The sequence below is a fragment of the Lipotes vexillifer genome, unplaced genomic scaffold (genome assembly GCF_000442215.2).
Source record: "Lipotes vexillifer unplaced genomic scaffold, Lipotes_vexillifer_v1.1 scaffold1105, whole genome shotgun sequence".
NCBI classification, from domain to species: Eukaryota; Metazoa; Chordata; class Mammalia; order Artiodactyla; family Lipotidae; genus Lipotes; species Lipotes vexillifer.
Genome location: NW_006779955.1, coordinates 1,849,566 through 1,862,311, shown reverse-complemented (window position 1 = coordinate 1,862,311; position 12,746 = coordinate 1,849,566). Strand labels below are relative to the sequence as shown.

The 12,746-nt window shown below is 50.3% G+C and overlaps 1 protein-coding gene across 3 annotated transcripts in view; it reads left to right on the top strand.

Annotated features, from left to right (window-relative positions):
- Positions 1–12,746, top strand: part of ITPR1 (inositol 1,4,5-trisphosphate receptor type 1) — a 303,138-nt gene that overhangs the window by 246,316 nt on the left and 44,076 nt on the right. For all 3 annotated transcript variants that reach the window (XM_007453070.1, XM_007453068.1, XM_007453069.1), the window contains 5 exons: positions 988–1,083; positions 3,614–3,736; positions 4,717–4,821; positions 7,731–7,923; positions 12,525–12,647. In XM_007453070.1, the coding sequence (XP_007453132.1) occupies positions 988–1,083; positions 3,614–3,736; positions 4,717–4,821; positions 7,731–7,923; positions 12,525–12,647 (640 nt within the window). The remainder of the gene's footprint in view (positions 1–987; positions 1,084–3,613; positions 3,737–4,716; positions 4,822–7,730; positions 7,924–12,524; positions 12,648–12,746) is intronic.

Sequence of the window (12,746 nt, the reverse complement as noted above, 5' to 3'; positions counted from 1 at the left end):
TTTTTGGGGGGGGGGGAACTATTTTTAACTCCTTTGACAAATCTTGTTGTAGAAGTGACTTGAACATCATTCAGGCTCACATCCCTGACTACCATTTATCAGAATATATATGATGAAAGCCTGAAATAATAAACTGAGAATTTCATGCATTCCTAATCAGCATTTCAGTGGCTTTTTGAACCACTAATCCGGTAACCTGAAGGTTATTATAGAAATTTCTGCCCTGTGAAAAGCCACCTTTTGATAGCACAACAACCCGATGGAACTGCTGTGATCTGTGCTTGGGGAGAAAAAAAAAATACTGCCCCCTCTCAACCAAAACAACAACTTTCGAGTCCTGTACATGAAGAAGCATATGGATTATCACAGGCCCGGGGCCTAAAATGAGCTCAAGTCAAGAAGTACAGGCTGTGGGCACATGAAAACTTTGAATATAATGGGAAATTATGGTTTGGCGTGAGTATGGTGCTCCGTTGGGTCACTTTTGTTAACTGGTGTCGCTGTATCTCATGATAATAGTAGGGGTCATGAGAGCTGATAGCACTGTTTTAGGACAGGGCGGGGGAATTACCTGAATTGCCTGCCTTCTCTGACCTGCAAGGCTGAATCACAGTATTTATAACCACTCCCCACCCCCCGGAGGCGTCGTGGGTCTATGTACCAGGTGCTTCCTGACCACTGTCATCATGAGGGTCCCAGTGTACCCACAGAACCCATGTTTAAATGTCCGCTAGGACTTGGACCAAGTGACATAAGGGAGAAACTGTGCCCAAACCAAGAGGTGCCTCTTCGACCCCAGTCAGTTTCTGCGGACATGTTTTTGGGGTGTCAAGTGGCACGTTCTCAGTCTGGTGATGCTCTTGAAACACGCTCTGCCGTGGGGCAGGGTGTCTTTCGCCAGGACGTGGCAGCTGGTCACCCATGGTTCAGGCCAGCTGCCCCCAGTAGCTTCTCTTCATTTCTTCCTCCCTTTGTGTCTCCAATTAGAACAATGCATCCAAGCTGCTCCTGGCCATCATGGAGAGCAGGCACGACAGTGAAAATGCCGAGAGGATACTCTATAACATGAGGCCCAAGGAACTGGTGAGTTGCACGGCTGAGCCTCTGGCCGTGGCACTGCCTAGCCTCAGAGCGTCACTTGTGGCAGAGCAGGGCATCTGCCTCCTCGAGCTTTCTCTACAATGCCGACGATCAGAAGTGCCGAGAGAACGTTTGATTCGGGCCCCTGCCTAGGGCAGGGAAGTGAGCCCTGCGTGGAGTAAGTGTCCTCTACCTGCAGCACAAACACGCATGGAAGCCTCCCTGTCCTATTTCCCTTGGGGGAGGTGGCACCGGGACAGGTCTGGGAGCCCGGCGGACTGGAATTCACGTCCGTCGCTCTGCCCTTTGCTGGGTCACCTTGGGAGGCCCTTGGACTCTCTGAGCTGCACTTCCCTCTTCCCTAAAAGGGAGATGATGGTATCAGCTGGTCCAGAGGGTTGCTTTGGAGACAAGACAGATGATTCCCCCCGGGCCCTGCGCACAGTGCCCGCACACACGGTAAACGCTTCGAGAATGCACGGTCTCCTCTTACTCTTCATTCACCGCCGCTTTGTGCCGCGTCTTCTTCCAGGGCTCAAGAATTCACATCTCTTCTTGGTGCCCATAGTGTGGGCAACAGGAGGGTGTTTTGGGGGGTGCTGATGTTTTGGGTTTTTTAAAAATGAAAACACAATCTTGTTTATATTTGGGGGGTGATAGTCACAATTGGCTGTGACTTCCAGGCTGGGAGTCTGTGCTGCAAACTGTGAGACAGCAGCTCTCAGAGACGCTGAACCGAGCTGAGGACGGAACTCTCTATTTGGACTTTTTCCCACGCAGATGAACTGTAACTGACAGACCTAAATGAGGGCACTAAAACTTTCCTGCTCCCCGGTGACCCAGTGTGCCCTTGGGGCCAGGCTGAAGTCCCTTTATGTGTTCCTTTAAATAAAGTTCACAGCGAGCCCAGCTCTTTGATCTCTGAGGTCAGGAGTGAGTTCTCAGCCTGAGATGGAAGTCCTCTCCGAGTTTACATAATGGCTTATGTAACTGGGGTTGGGGGAGGCTGGGATCTGTCGCTCCTGAGTAGGGACAGGATGACTTAGCAGAGACCCCGCTGCAGTTCCCATCAATCCAGAGCACGCCCCGTCTTGGGTGGGGGACCTGGCAGCACCCCGGGCTCTAGGTGCCACTGACTCCCGGGTCGCCCCCTTGTGGTTGATTAGCTTGATTCCCGAATCTCGGAGAAGAGTCAAAGGCTTCCCGGAGCAAACACGGTTCTGAGCATGCGCATAGCGAAGACGCTCACGTGTCCGGAACACGTGTGTACATTTGTGTGTGCACGCGTGTGTGTGTACACGCATATATGTGCACGTTCAGGCTCCCACGTCCCGTGCAACACGTTGTCTGTTCACTTTGGTTTTAGAGAAGCGAAGGGAAGACAAGCTGAGAGAGCGAGGGTCTTGTCTCCAGAATTATTTCTAGGGCCTGACCTGACGTCAGTACAGAAATGTGCGTCCCTCTGCCGTGCTTGGTCTTGGATAACAAGAAATAGTTCAGAGTAATGGCCTCGAGGCGTTGCAGGAGGCGGAAATGCCTTCTGAGTCATCAAAGAAAATGATTAATTTTTAGTACAACTTAAGGGTTGAAAGCATTGTGTTCTTAATCGTTGAATGATTAAATCTTGAATGATAGGTTCATTTGATAAATATTGGCCGGGCCCTGCTTTGTCCAGGGCGTTGTGCTGGGCACCAGGGAGGGAGTGAGAAATGGGCAGAGCCAGCCGTGTTCCTGGGGAGCTGAGGCCAGTGGCTGGGAGCAGGAAGGCCGGCACCGGAACGCTCTGGGAAGCATGCTCTCGGCGTGAGACAGTCAGGGGCAAAGCTCAGCTCACTAGCCGTGCGAATTTCAGCACGCCTCCTTCCTCTCTGCGTCTGCTTCCTCATCCATAATCAGGAGGAATCTTTGACATCTCATAAAATGTTTATGAGCATTAAAGTTTCTGAAAGAATGAAGATACTAAGCACAGTGCTTGGCACATAGAAAGTGCTGGTAGATGTCGCCTGTTAGTGGTATTTTCTTCACATGGAGTAGGCTGTGGGAGACAGGGAAACATTTGGAGTCAGAAAATAGTTTCATCAGCTATTCCTAAAGGCAAATGCTTTCCTTTTTAGTTTTTCCTGAAATGGCAAAGGTAGGGGATGGGGAGAGTTGGCAGAATGAAATGGAAAGGGAAAACGTGGCTTCTAGCCTTTGTTTGTATCATATCATTGTTTGGAGGCTTTTTGGGGTTTTTTTTAGCCATTGTCCGGTTCCAAAGTAGAAGGGCATGGACCAGCCACAGAATGTCTTGTGGCCTAGCGAGAGCGAATGGGTTCCCCTCTCATTTCATTGAAGGCTGATTGGTGGTGAGTGCCTGCGATCACATTGAGAAGGGTTCTGAGGCTGTGTCCACGCCTGCTGGCCGAGCGTACTGAGGCCGATGAGCATTGTCTGCCCCGGGAGGGGAGACTGATAGTACGCATGCTGTCATTGCCAGTCCTCCGTGGGCCGTCCTTGAAGCAGGAACTCTGTTCCCTGGCCCTTCTTGCAGGTGGAAGTGATCAAGAAAGCCTACATGCAAGGCGACGTGGAATTCGAGGATGGAGAGAATGGCGAGGACGGAGCTGCTTCCCCCAGGAACGTGGGACACAACATCTACATCTTAGCTCATCAGGTGCCACCCCTCCCCACGCCCGCCCGCTGGGCAGGACCCCATGCTGTGTGCCCTTAAACTTACTTTTCCTTTAAGGTTTTAGCCTGAGCTGGTTTGGGTTCGTGGTAACGGGTACTGCCAGCCACCTGACCAAATGTGCCGAGGTCCAGGATGCTTCCATTGCCCATTCCCGTAGGGTCATGTCCTTGGAAACCCCACGTTTCATAAAAGCGTTCGCGCCGAGCGGTGACACTTGGATGGCTCATGACTGTGTCTCAAGACAGTTGAAAGGAGTCTTAGTCTTTTCATAAATATTGATGAGTCTGCCTCAGCCATCTAAAGAAATAAACCTCAGCTGCCTGACCGATCGCACTTGGCCGTCTTTGGGAACTTGTCATGATGACTTCTTTTTGTTTGCATTTTGGGGGCTGTAGTAATACTTCCTACCCTGGCACCAAAAGGCTCTGTTGCGTAACTGTCTTCCCAAGTGGCTGGGCTTTTGCAGACACTTCCTCTTTCTGGAGGCTGGTGTGTGTGGGCAGCCGGGAACTCTGCTGCAGACTGGCACTTCCTGTCCCTTTCACCTCTCTTAGTTAGAGGAGTTTGGTAGAAAGCAGTGGTGGGATTAGGCCGGAGGTTGGTAGATCCCTGCCCCTTATCACCTCCATTCCTGGCATTTAGCCCCTGAGAGGTCTCGGGACATTCCGAATGCAGGCTCCGTGGGGCTGGATGGATAAACCCCATCTCCCTCCTGCCTGACTAAAGGAATCAGGGCACAGCGGGACCTCGAGTGGGCATGCGCTTTCCACGCTGCTCTGCCGGAGCCCAGAATAGTCGCCGTGCAGCGCGCCCCTTGGTGGGGAGGAGAGGTGGCCTCGCTCCCTTCGCCCCCCAGCTTGCTGCTCGTTACTATGCGTCTTTTATACCCAGAGCTGGAAAGGAGCTGTGTGTTCCTGTTGCAAAGAGACGTGACTCTCCCGTTTTCTGTATTTGTGTTCTAGTTGGCTCGGCACAACAAAGAACTTCAGACCATGCTGAAACCTGGTGGCCAGGTGGAGGGAGACGAAGCTCTGGAGTTTTACGCCAAGCACACGGCGCAGATAGAGGTAAAGGCAGGGTAAACTCGGGGCCCGGGCCTGCGTCGAGGGCCTCCGGTGTGGGTGCCCTGGGCCGGGACTGGCACGCGGCCATCGGTCGGAACAGTAAACAGGTCGTGGGAAGCTACAGTGCACCAGGGCCTGCACTCAGTGCTAGCAGCCAGTGATGGCCAAGCTGGTCCCGAGGCCTGCGTAAGGGCTGGCGAGAAGGCAGGTGAGTCCACACAAGGAGACGCGCCATGCATTCTGACAGGGCCGTGAGGACAGACAAGGCATCACGAGACGGTCCCCCGGAGGGACCTGCTGTGGACTGTGGTGGTCAGAGAGGCCTGTTCTGAAGAATGGTGTCGAAGCACAGACCTTCAGAAGCTGGGAGGCAAGAGCTTGGCAGACACGGGGAGGCCCTGAGGTGGGAGGTGAAGGTGAGGAGGTAGGATGTAGGGAGCTAGAGGGAGAGCAGCCCACGATCAGAGAGGGAAGACGGGCGGGCCCAGAGCCTGCAGGACCGTGTCCGCCATCCTCAGAAGAAGTCTGGATTTGACCCTCAGGGCAGTGAGGAATCATTGGAGAGCTGTACACCGAGGAGGGATACGAGCAGATCCGCCTTAGAGAAAACACACACAAGAAACTGAATCCTCTCCATTTCACAGCTGGGAAAACTCTGAAATAGGACTCAGAGAGGTTGTGTCATCTGCCCAGTTATCACGGTCAGGGCTGGAATTTTCACCCAAGTCTGGCGCTGACCCCCGAGCCTATGGGTGCTTTTTATGTCACCTGCCTTGTCTCCTGGCAGTCGAGAGAGCACAGACCTATGGGTGCAGGCTGTGGGCAGTAAGCGATGGTGTGTCTGTCTTGTTTGGCTAATGAGGAAATGCACAGATTCAGTATCAGTGTCGAGGCAAAGGTTTTGAAGGACTCCCAGGCTCCTTTGGGCCGTGTGAAATGTTCAGGATGGAGTCTTATAAGGGTATATTCTCACCCGCTGTCTCGGGTCTCTGGGCTGTCCTAATAAAATGTGTCATTTCACTGATTAGTTGATCATGACAGTGTGTGTAAGCTCATATTCTTGATTTATTGTTGATGACTGGAAGTTTGTCCTCTGGAGCCCTTAGAAGATGAGCTTCAGGTGTTTGCGGTGTGGAACGTCAGAGGAGAAGGAGCCTTGGAGGTCGTCTCGAGCTCCTCGGCTCACCGGGGAGCAGACTGATGCTTCGTCAGATTAAGAGGTGTCAACAAGGTCATCCACCCTGTTAGAGGTGGCAGAAGGGCTGAGTTCTGATTCCCAACTGTAAGTTTACTGAAATACAGAGGCATGGATCGATCTTAAAGGATAGAGAGAAATGGCCAGGCAGGGTGTCTCGAGCTCTTAAATCCTGTTTCTGGGCAGCTGCCCGTACCTTCCAGCCTCCCAGGGAATTACCTATGCAAGGCGGAGAGCGCTGTCACTCCCTGGGGCTCTTGCAGACCCTTGTGCATTCACTCTGGTCACTCGGGCCGGGTAGCCCTGGAGTCTGGGAATCAGTTCTTGCCAGGAGGCCTCCTGTGTCCTCCTCCGTTGCCTCCTGAGCCCGGACACACTTCTGAGATCATGTTCCTGCCGTGTAAGGGGGCGCTGATCCAGAGCCCACCTGACCGTGTGAAGCAGGGCGGCTCTGGACAGTGGGAGACTTCAGACTGTGTGTGCACCTGTGTTACCAACCCCTGCACTACAATTCCAGTTAAATGAGTTTGGCTTATGAACCACAATTAGTATGATAAGGAAGCTTCCATAACCTGATCTCCAACTCACTTTGGAAGCCGTTGGTCTCAAGATGACGTCTCCCAGAATTTATGGAGGCAGAGCTGTGGGAACCTATCTCACTTCTGAGAGTTTCCCACTACAGCTTGACCTGAGTCACCTCTCTTGCTGCGTTGGGAACAGTGTTGGGAGAGCGAGAACCAGATCTTCTTGTAGAGGGCGTGGGCCCTGGGCCTCACCTGACTTGTCCAGCCTCTGGGGAGGAACGATAAGGGGAGGCCATGCCCCTATGATACTGCAGCCCGCACCCCTTTGGAAATCTCCGCCCCCCAGGACTGTGACAATGCAGTGTTGAACAGTTTGAACAGTCTCGACCAGACAACTCTCTCTGGGGATTGAGCCCATCTAGGAAGGGCCCGGCGAAAACCTGTGAGGTGTCCACCCTGGGACCCAACAAAGCTAGTTTAAAGAACAGTGAATTCTACTATACCAGTGTTAAATGGGCATATATATTGGTTCATGCATCGCACATGTTAGATGCCATGACAAGTCAGAGGTAGGAGGTCACTGCATCTGCATAAACCAGTGATCCCCTTGTAGAATTCCTATCTAGGAAAAATAACGCAACTTTGCAATCTGCGGAAGGCTGTTAGGTGAGGTTTGCACCACAGCCTAGCGCTGCAGTCGGATCACCACTGGCCATGTTGGGCTATTTACATTAAAATGAAGTATTAAACTCAGACCCTCGGTTGTACTAGCCACACGTGCTAGTTCTCAATGGCCACGTGTGACTAGTGACTCTCCTTTAGGACGGGGCAGGCACGCAGATACAGAACCATTCCATCATTACAGAAAGTTCTACTGGATATCCCCAGCCCAGAGCCTCATCTGAATATGTACACAAAACACGCTTTAAATTGTTCCAGATAAAACTTAGTCACTAGCCAAAACAATGGGTCTGAGGTTAGAAAAATACTTTAATAGACTTACCAAAACTGTTTTCTTATAGATCTAAGAGATACAGCCCAGTCTGGGAGCTACAAAATCACAGAAGTCCAGATCAAGTCTGTGTTGTGCTGGATCTTCAATACTGAGCCCGTGGCCAGTGCAGAGGTCCTTAGTTTTGTGTTGCTTTTTGAAGATGATGAGTACTGAACCTCATCCATTTTTTTCCCCCTAGATTGTCAGATTAGACCGAACCATGGAACAGATTGTTTTCCCCGTGCCCAGTATATGTGAATTCCTAACCAAGGAGTCAAAGCTACGAATATACTACACTACAGAGCGGGATGAGCAAGGCAGCAAGATCAACGATTTCTTCCTGCGGTCCGAGGACCTCTTCAATGAGATGAATTGGCAGAAGAAGCTGCGAGGTAGGTCAGCAACTCCTCCAGAAGCTGCAGAGACACGCGGTTCTGGGGTCTCACACAGCAGGGCTTGGTGGTGAGCACGTGGACCTCCAAGTAGGAGCAGAGCTGGTGCGATTTAGGATTCTGTGTCCCTCTGGGCACCAAGAAGACTGGGCACCTTTGGAGCTGATAAGCGTGCTCCAGCCTTAGGGAGGCGCCTCCCCTGAAAGGGCTTGCTTCCTGCCGCCTTTGATCTGATCCGTTTGCGGAGCTCCAGGGAGAACTTGGCATGCCCTTTTTTGGTATATTGATGTAGAAAATAAAAGGAGCGGAGAACAGGCGGGCCTGGCGCTCACAGGGTGGTGCGTTTGAGCAGGAGATTCAGCCCACTTGACTGCTCATTTACTAGCCCACATGCTCGGAAGATGCCGGTCTTCCCCCTTCTATGGGGTAGCTCGGATTTTAGACCCTAGTGTCATTTTATAGGCAGTGGAATCATTTACCGCTTGAGATGCGTCATTGGTCACCAGCGAGTCCCGTCGCGGAGCCCAGCCAGGTGGGCTGCAATTACTCATCTAAAATACTTTTATAGGGCTTTCCCGGAAGGCTTCTCCGCGCCCGGTTTTCATTAGGGTTTTAACATGATCCTGCGGTACCGACGGTACGCTAGGCACCAGCTGTTACGACCCACTTAGAGAGGATGGTGCTTTATTCCTGTCTGTTAGTCAGGAGCCAGGATTTTTATTTGAAACCCTGGATTCCAGCTGCAGTTGTGATCACTGGGGCTCCTGCTGCGGTGAGGGGAAGCTGGGCTAGAGGTCAGTTTCTGGACGCTTTTGTCCTCTCCCGCCCCTACCAGCCTGGGCCGGCACAGACTGGCCTCCTCTGCTGCTTCCACTGCAGTGCTTTGCTCCCTGCCTCCCCAGATTCGGTTGGTGTCAGAGGGGCTTGTGCAAGCAGGCTAGCCAGGAGGCGCTGTTCTCACCTTACCCCCACTCCATCCTCCCTGATCTCTAAAGGGGCACCTCACCGTCCGGCACTTTAAAACATGATCATATGTTTTGCTGAGCCAGCCCATTCCTCACCCAGCCCCATGCTTGGTGTCTGGACCGCCTTTAGCAGAACAGCGGGCGTGTCCTCCTTGGTGTGGCCCTCAGAAGACCTAGGGGACAAGCTGCCCCACTCTCTGTGTGTCCTCGTAGCCGCTGTGGGCTTGATCCAAGCTCCTCCAGCTGAAGCATCGTGAGTAGTGTTGGATGTCTACACAGCACCATGCTTGGGCAGTAGAATAAAAAAGACACCCAGAAAGGTAGACATAGACCCCATCCGTCGTGTACTCCTGTGTTTTCAGCTATCCCATTAAAGAGAAGGGAACTTCCTCTTATTTGTTGATTTTGCTCTTCCCTGAAATAGTCCAACTTTAGGGGATGATCCTGAATTCGTGTATCCAAACCTCCAAAATAGTCATTAAAATGGTGATTTCACCCTTACCAAATGTATGGGTCTACTAAGTGCTAAGACTGGTCAGATATATTCATTCTCTCAGAATTGTGTTATCAAATAGGTATATAAAATAGGCTCTCCAGTGGGGCTTATGAACTGAAAGAAAGGTTTTTCACCTTTTCTGATGAGGTGAGATACCTTGTCATCCCTGAGATGTTGGCGTCAGCCTGGCATAATAGGAAGACCTCAGCCCCAGGAGGTGGGAGATCCGAATTCCATGCTCCTTCTGCCACTCCCTGACTCTGTGGCTCTGGGCAGATGACTTAACTTCTTCTAGGCCCTCACCTATAAAGTGGGGAATTAAGACTACCTGATTGTTTGATTGATTGCAGAATGGCCATCTCATCATTCCAAGATTTATGTTGCATTGTAGCTAATACCTTCTCTTACTAAGTCTGTCCTTGTTTCAAAAACAGTTTTTGTTTCAGTGAAGCTTAAACACAGCTATGGCTGTCAACTGAGAGATTTTAATTGGCTTCATAGCTTTCTGCTGGTAAGAGAAAAATTGAAAGTAATAACGGAATTAAACATGATTTGCATATTTAGGAAGGGGAGAAATGTACTCAGAAGTGCAATTATAATGAAATATATTTTCTTCTCTATGTAGCTTATTTCTCTTCTAATAAGTCTGCAGAAAAGATTTCTCTGGCTTATTCATGAGGCTCCTCTTCCTTTTCCTGAAAGTATCACAGAGAATCGTCTGTGCTTTGGAGAATCTGTAGCTAGGGCTCAGGTACACAGTAAGGTCTGTCTGAGACTCGGGTTGCTTCATCTTTTCTTCTGCAAGTTTTAAGATACCCAGGTCCTGTGCTCTCTTGAAACCCTCTTCCGTGCTTTCCTCAAAACGCACACACACACACACACACACACACACACACACACACATTCTGTGCATTCATATCCTCTGTCCACTGTGCCTCTCTGACACCTTCTCCTGAAGATCCTGGCCCCAGTGATGAGAAAACTCTGGGCTAAGAAAACCAGAAGATAGTGAAAGGAAATTGAGGCAGAGTTGCATATGCTGACACTTTGTTATGTGGTATTACGTGGAGTTTACCCTCATGGTTATTACACACATCAGAGTAGAGTGGGAAATTCTCTTGCTATATGCACATGGAGTCCAAGTCCTCAAGCAAGCCCCAGTTCCTTAAAAACAAACAAACAAACTAGGGAGGAGGGTTACCAAGAGATCCCCCAGGTGCAGTTATTTAAATCGCCCTGCCCATCTGGGATCATGGTACCCTGTCTTCTTGCACGTGCGTAGATACCCAGTTAACTTGAAGGACGGAATGTTTGTTCGTATTCAGAGTGACACCACAATTTAAGTACAATGTTAGTCTTATAAAAGTAAGATTTGTGAGCTGTCTGCCATAGTTGAAGACCATCGTACAGCAGCTACTCTCACACTTAGTATTGAGAGCTGCTCTGAAGGGAATTCTGGCTTACCCATCACTGAGTCCTGCCATTTCCTGCCTTTTTGTCTTTTAACTTCTCATGAGCCTGTTACACATACACTGATGTGGGGAGGATTTTGTAAATTCCCGTGAAACCCTCACTCAGCTTCAACAGTTTTCAGTCCTTTGCCATCCTTGCCATGTGTCTCTTCTGTGCTCTCTGGAGTTTTCATATTCAGATCAGAAATGGGCTTCGGTCCCAGAAGAAACACGAATAGCCGTTGTCTACAGAGCGGGTGATTTCTCATCTTAAACTTGCTTTGGCAATTAACTGATGAAAAAGTCATTCATTAACTATAGGTGGGACTGACTCCTGGTCGGCTCCTCTATGGAATGGTGACATGAGCCGCTTAACTTTGTCCCTGTCACTGAGCCCAGCAGGTCTCTCAGCTGGGGAATGAGGTCTCCATGCCTTCCATCCTCTGCTGGGTCTCAGTTTCCCTCATCTATAAAATGAGATCTTTTAAACTAGATGATGCTTATAGCTCTAAAACTCTACAGTTTGGAAACATGGCCTCTTAAAAAGTACAAACATGAGATGAGCAGTTATTAAATTATCCAGGGCTCTGTTTAATTATGCCATAACTTTATTTTGGATAGAAGTTTCCAGAGGCTTGGCTACTGCTCTAGGCATCGTTCGAGAGTCATTGGATTTGTCCCTGGCTGCTGTCCTAACATTAAATGATGACTTCATTGGGAAAGAGAAATAACACGCTAGAGATCCATTTTCACATACTCCCCACTTTCCTTCGGAGGAGGATAATGTTGAATGAGACTGTCTTTTGGAAACTTTGCCTCTGGCATGGACATGGAAATGATTCCTGCCATCATCCCAAGTGTAAGGCACCACTGAAGAGTTCAGAGGAAAAGGATGCACCATTGCACACAGTGTGGTCACCGGCTTGTTCTCCTAATGCTGAGATGCAGCCAGTGTGGTATCACCTGGCGGTAGCAATAGATTAAGATGGCAGCACTGCCTTTGTGAGGGCGTTGGTTCCACATCCTTTCTCTACTGTAGCCTTTGCAAATGGGAGCTCCACTGCTGACCGTCCAGGCAGAACTCCCACTCCTCGCTGGCAGATGACCTGGTGTTGGGAAAGGGATCATTATCTTGCTTTTAGTCACTAGTGAGTTGGTGAAGAATTTCGAGCAAGGGAAGAGTGTGGAAGAGGTAACGTTGTTCCTAGTCTGGGGCCCAGCTGGGCCAACTCTGAATGCTGTGTGTCCCTCCCCCACAACCAGCGCCCCCCCACTTCTCAAAGTCTCATTGAGTTTTCGGGTCTCCTTAGGCATCTCATCCAGGCCCAGCACCCCAGGGGGAGCTGAGGACTCGGCGCATGAACCCTGGATAACCCCCAAGGTTCCATAACGGATGCTGTTGACAGGGGCATATGCTGGGTTTTTAGATGCTCCAACTCTTCCCCTTTCTTCTCCTTCTTAGCCCCCAGTACATCTTCTGTTCCAGTAAGTACTCCAAACAGAAACAGACCAATCTGGTGTCGTTCTGAGCCTATGAGTCACCTTCAAAACAAACGATCGTTTTTACTGTTGTGGTAAAAACTGGGAACAAAAGTGGACTTGTAGGGGCGGAGCGGGAGGGCCGTGTGGATTCCCAGCGTTCTGGCTTGCAGTCTTGAACCTCACGGGGCTCTGTCCTTGTTTCCACAGCCCAGCCCGTTCTGTATTGGTGTGCCCGCAACATGTCTTTCTGGAGCAGCATTTCATTCAACCTGGCTGTCCTGATGAATCTGCTTGTGGCCTTTTTCTACCCATTTAAAGGAGTCCGAGGAGGTACCACCCATATCTTTAATTTCAAGGAAAATTCCAGAAGCAGCAGGAAGGCTGTGACTTGCATCTTAAACGTGATCCCTGGAAGTACTGGTGCAAGTC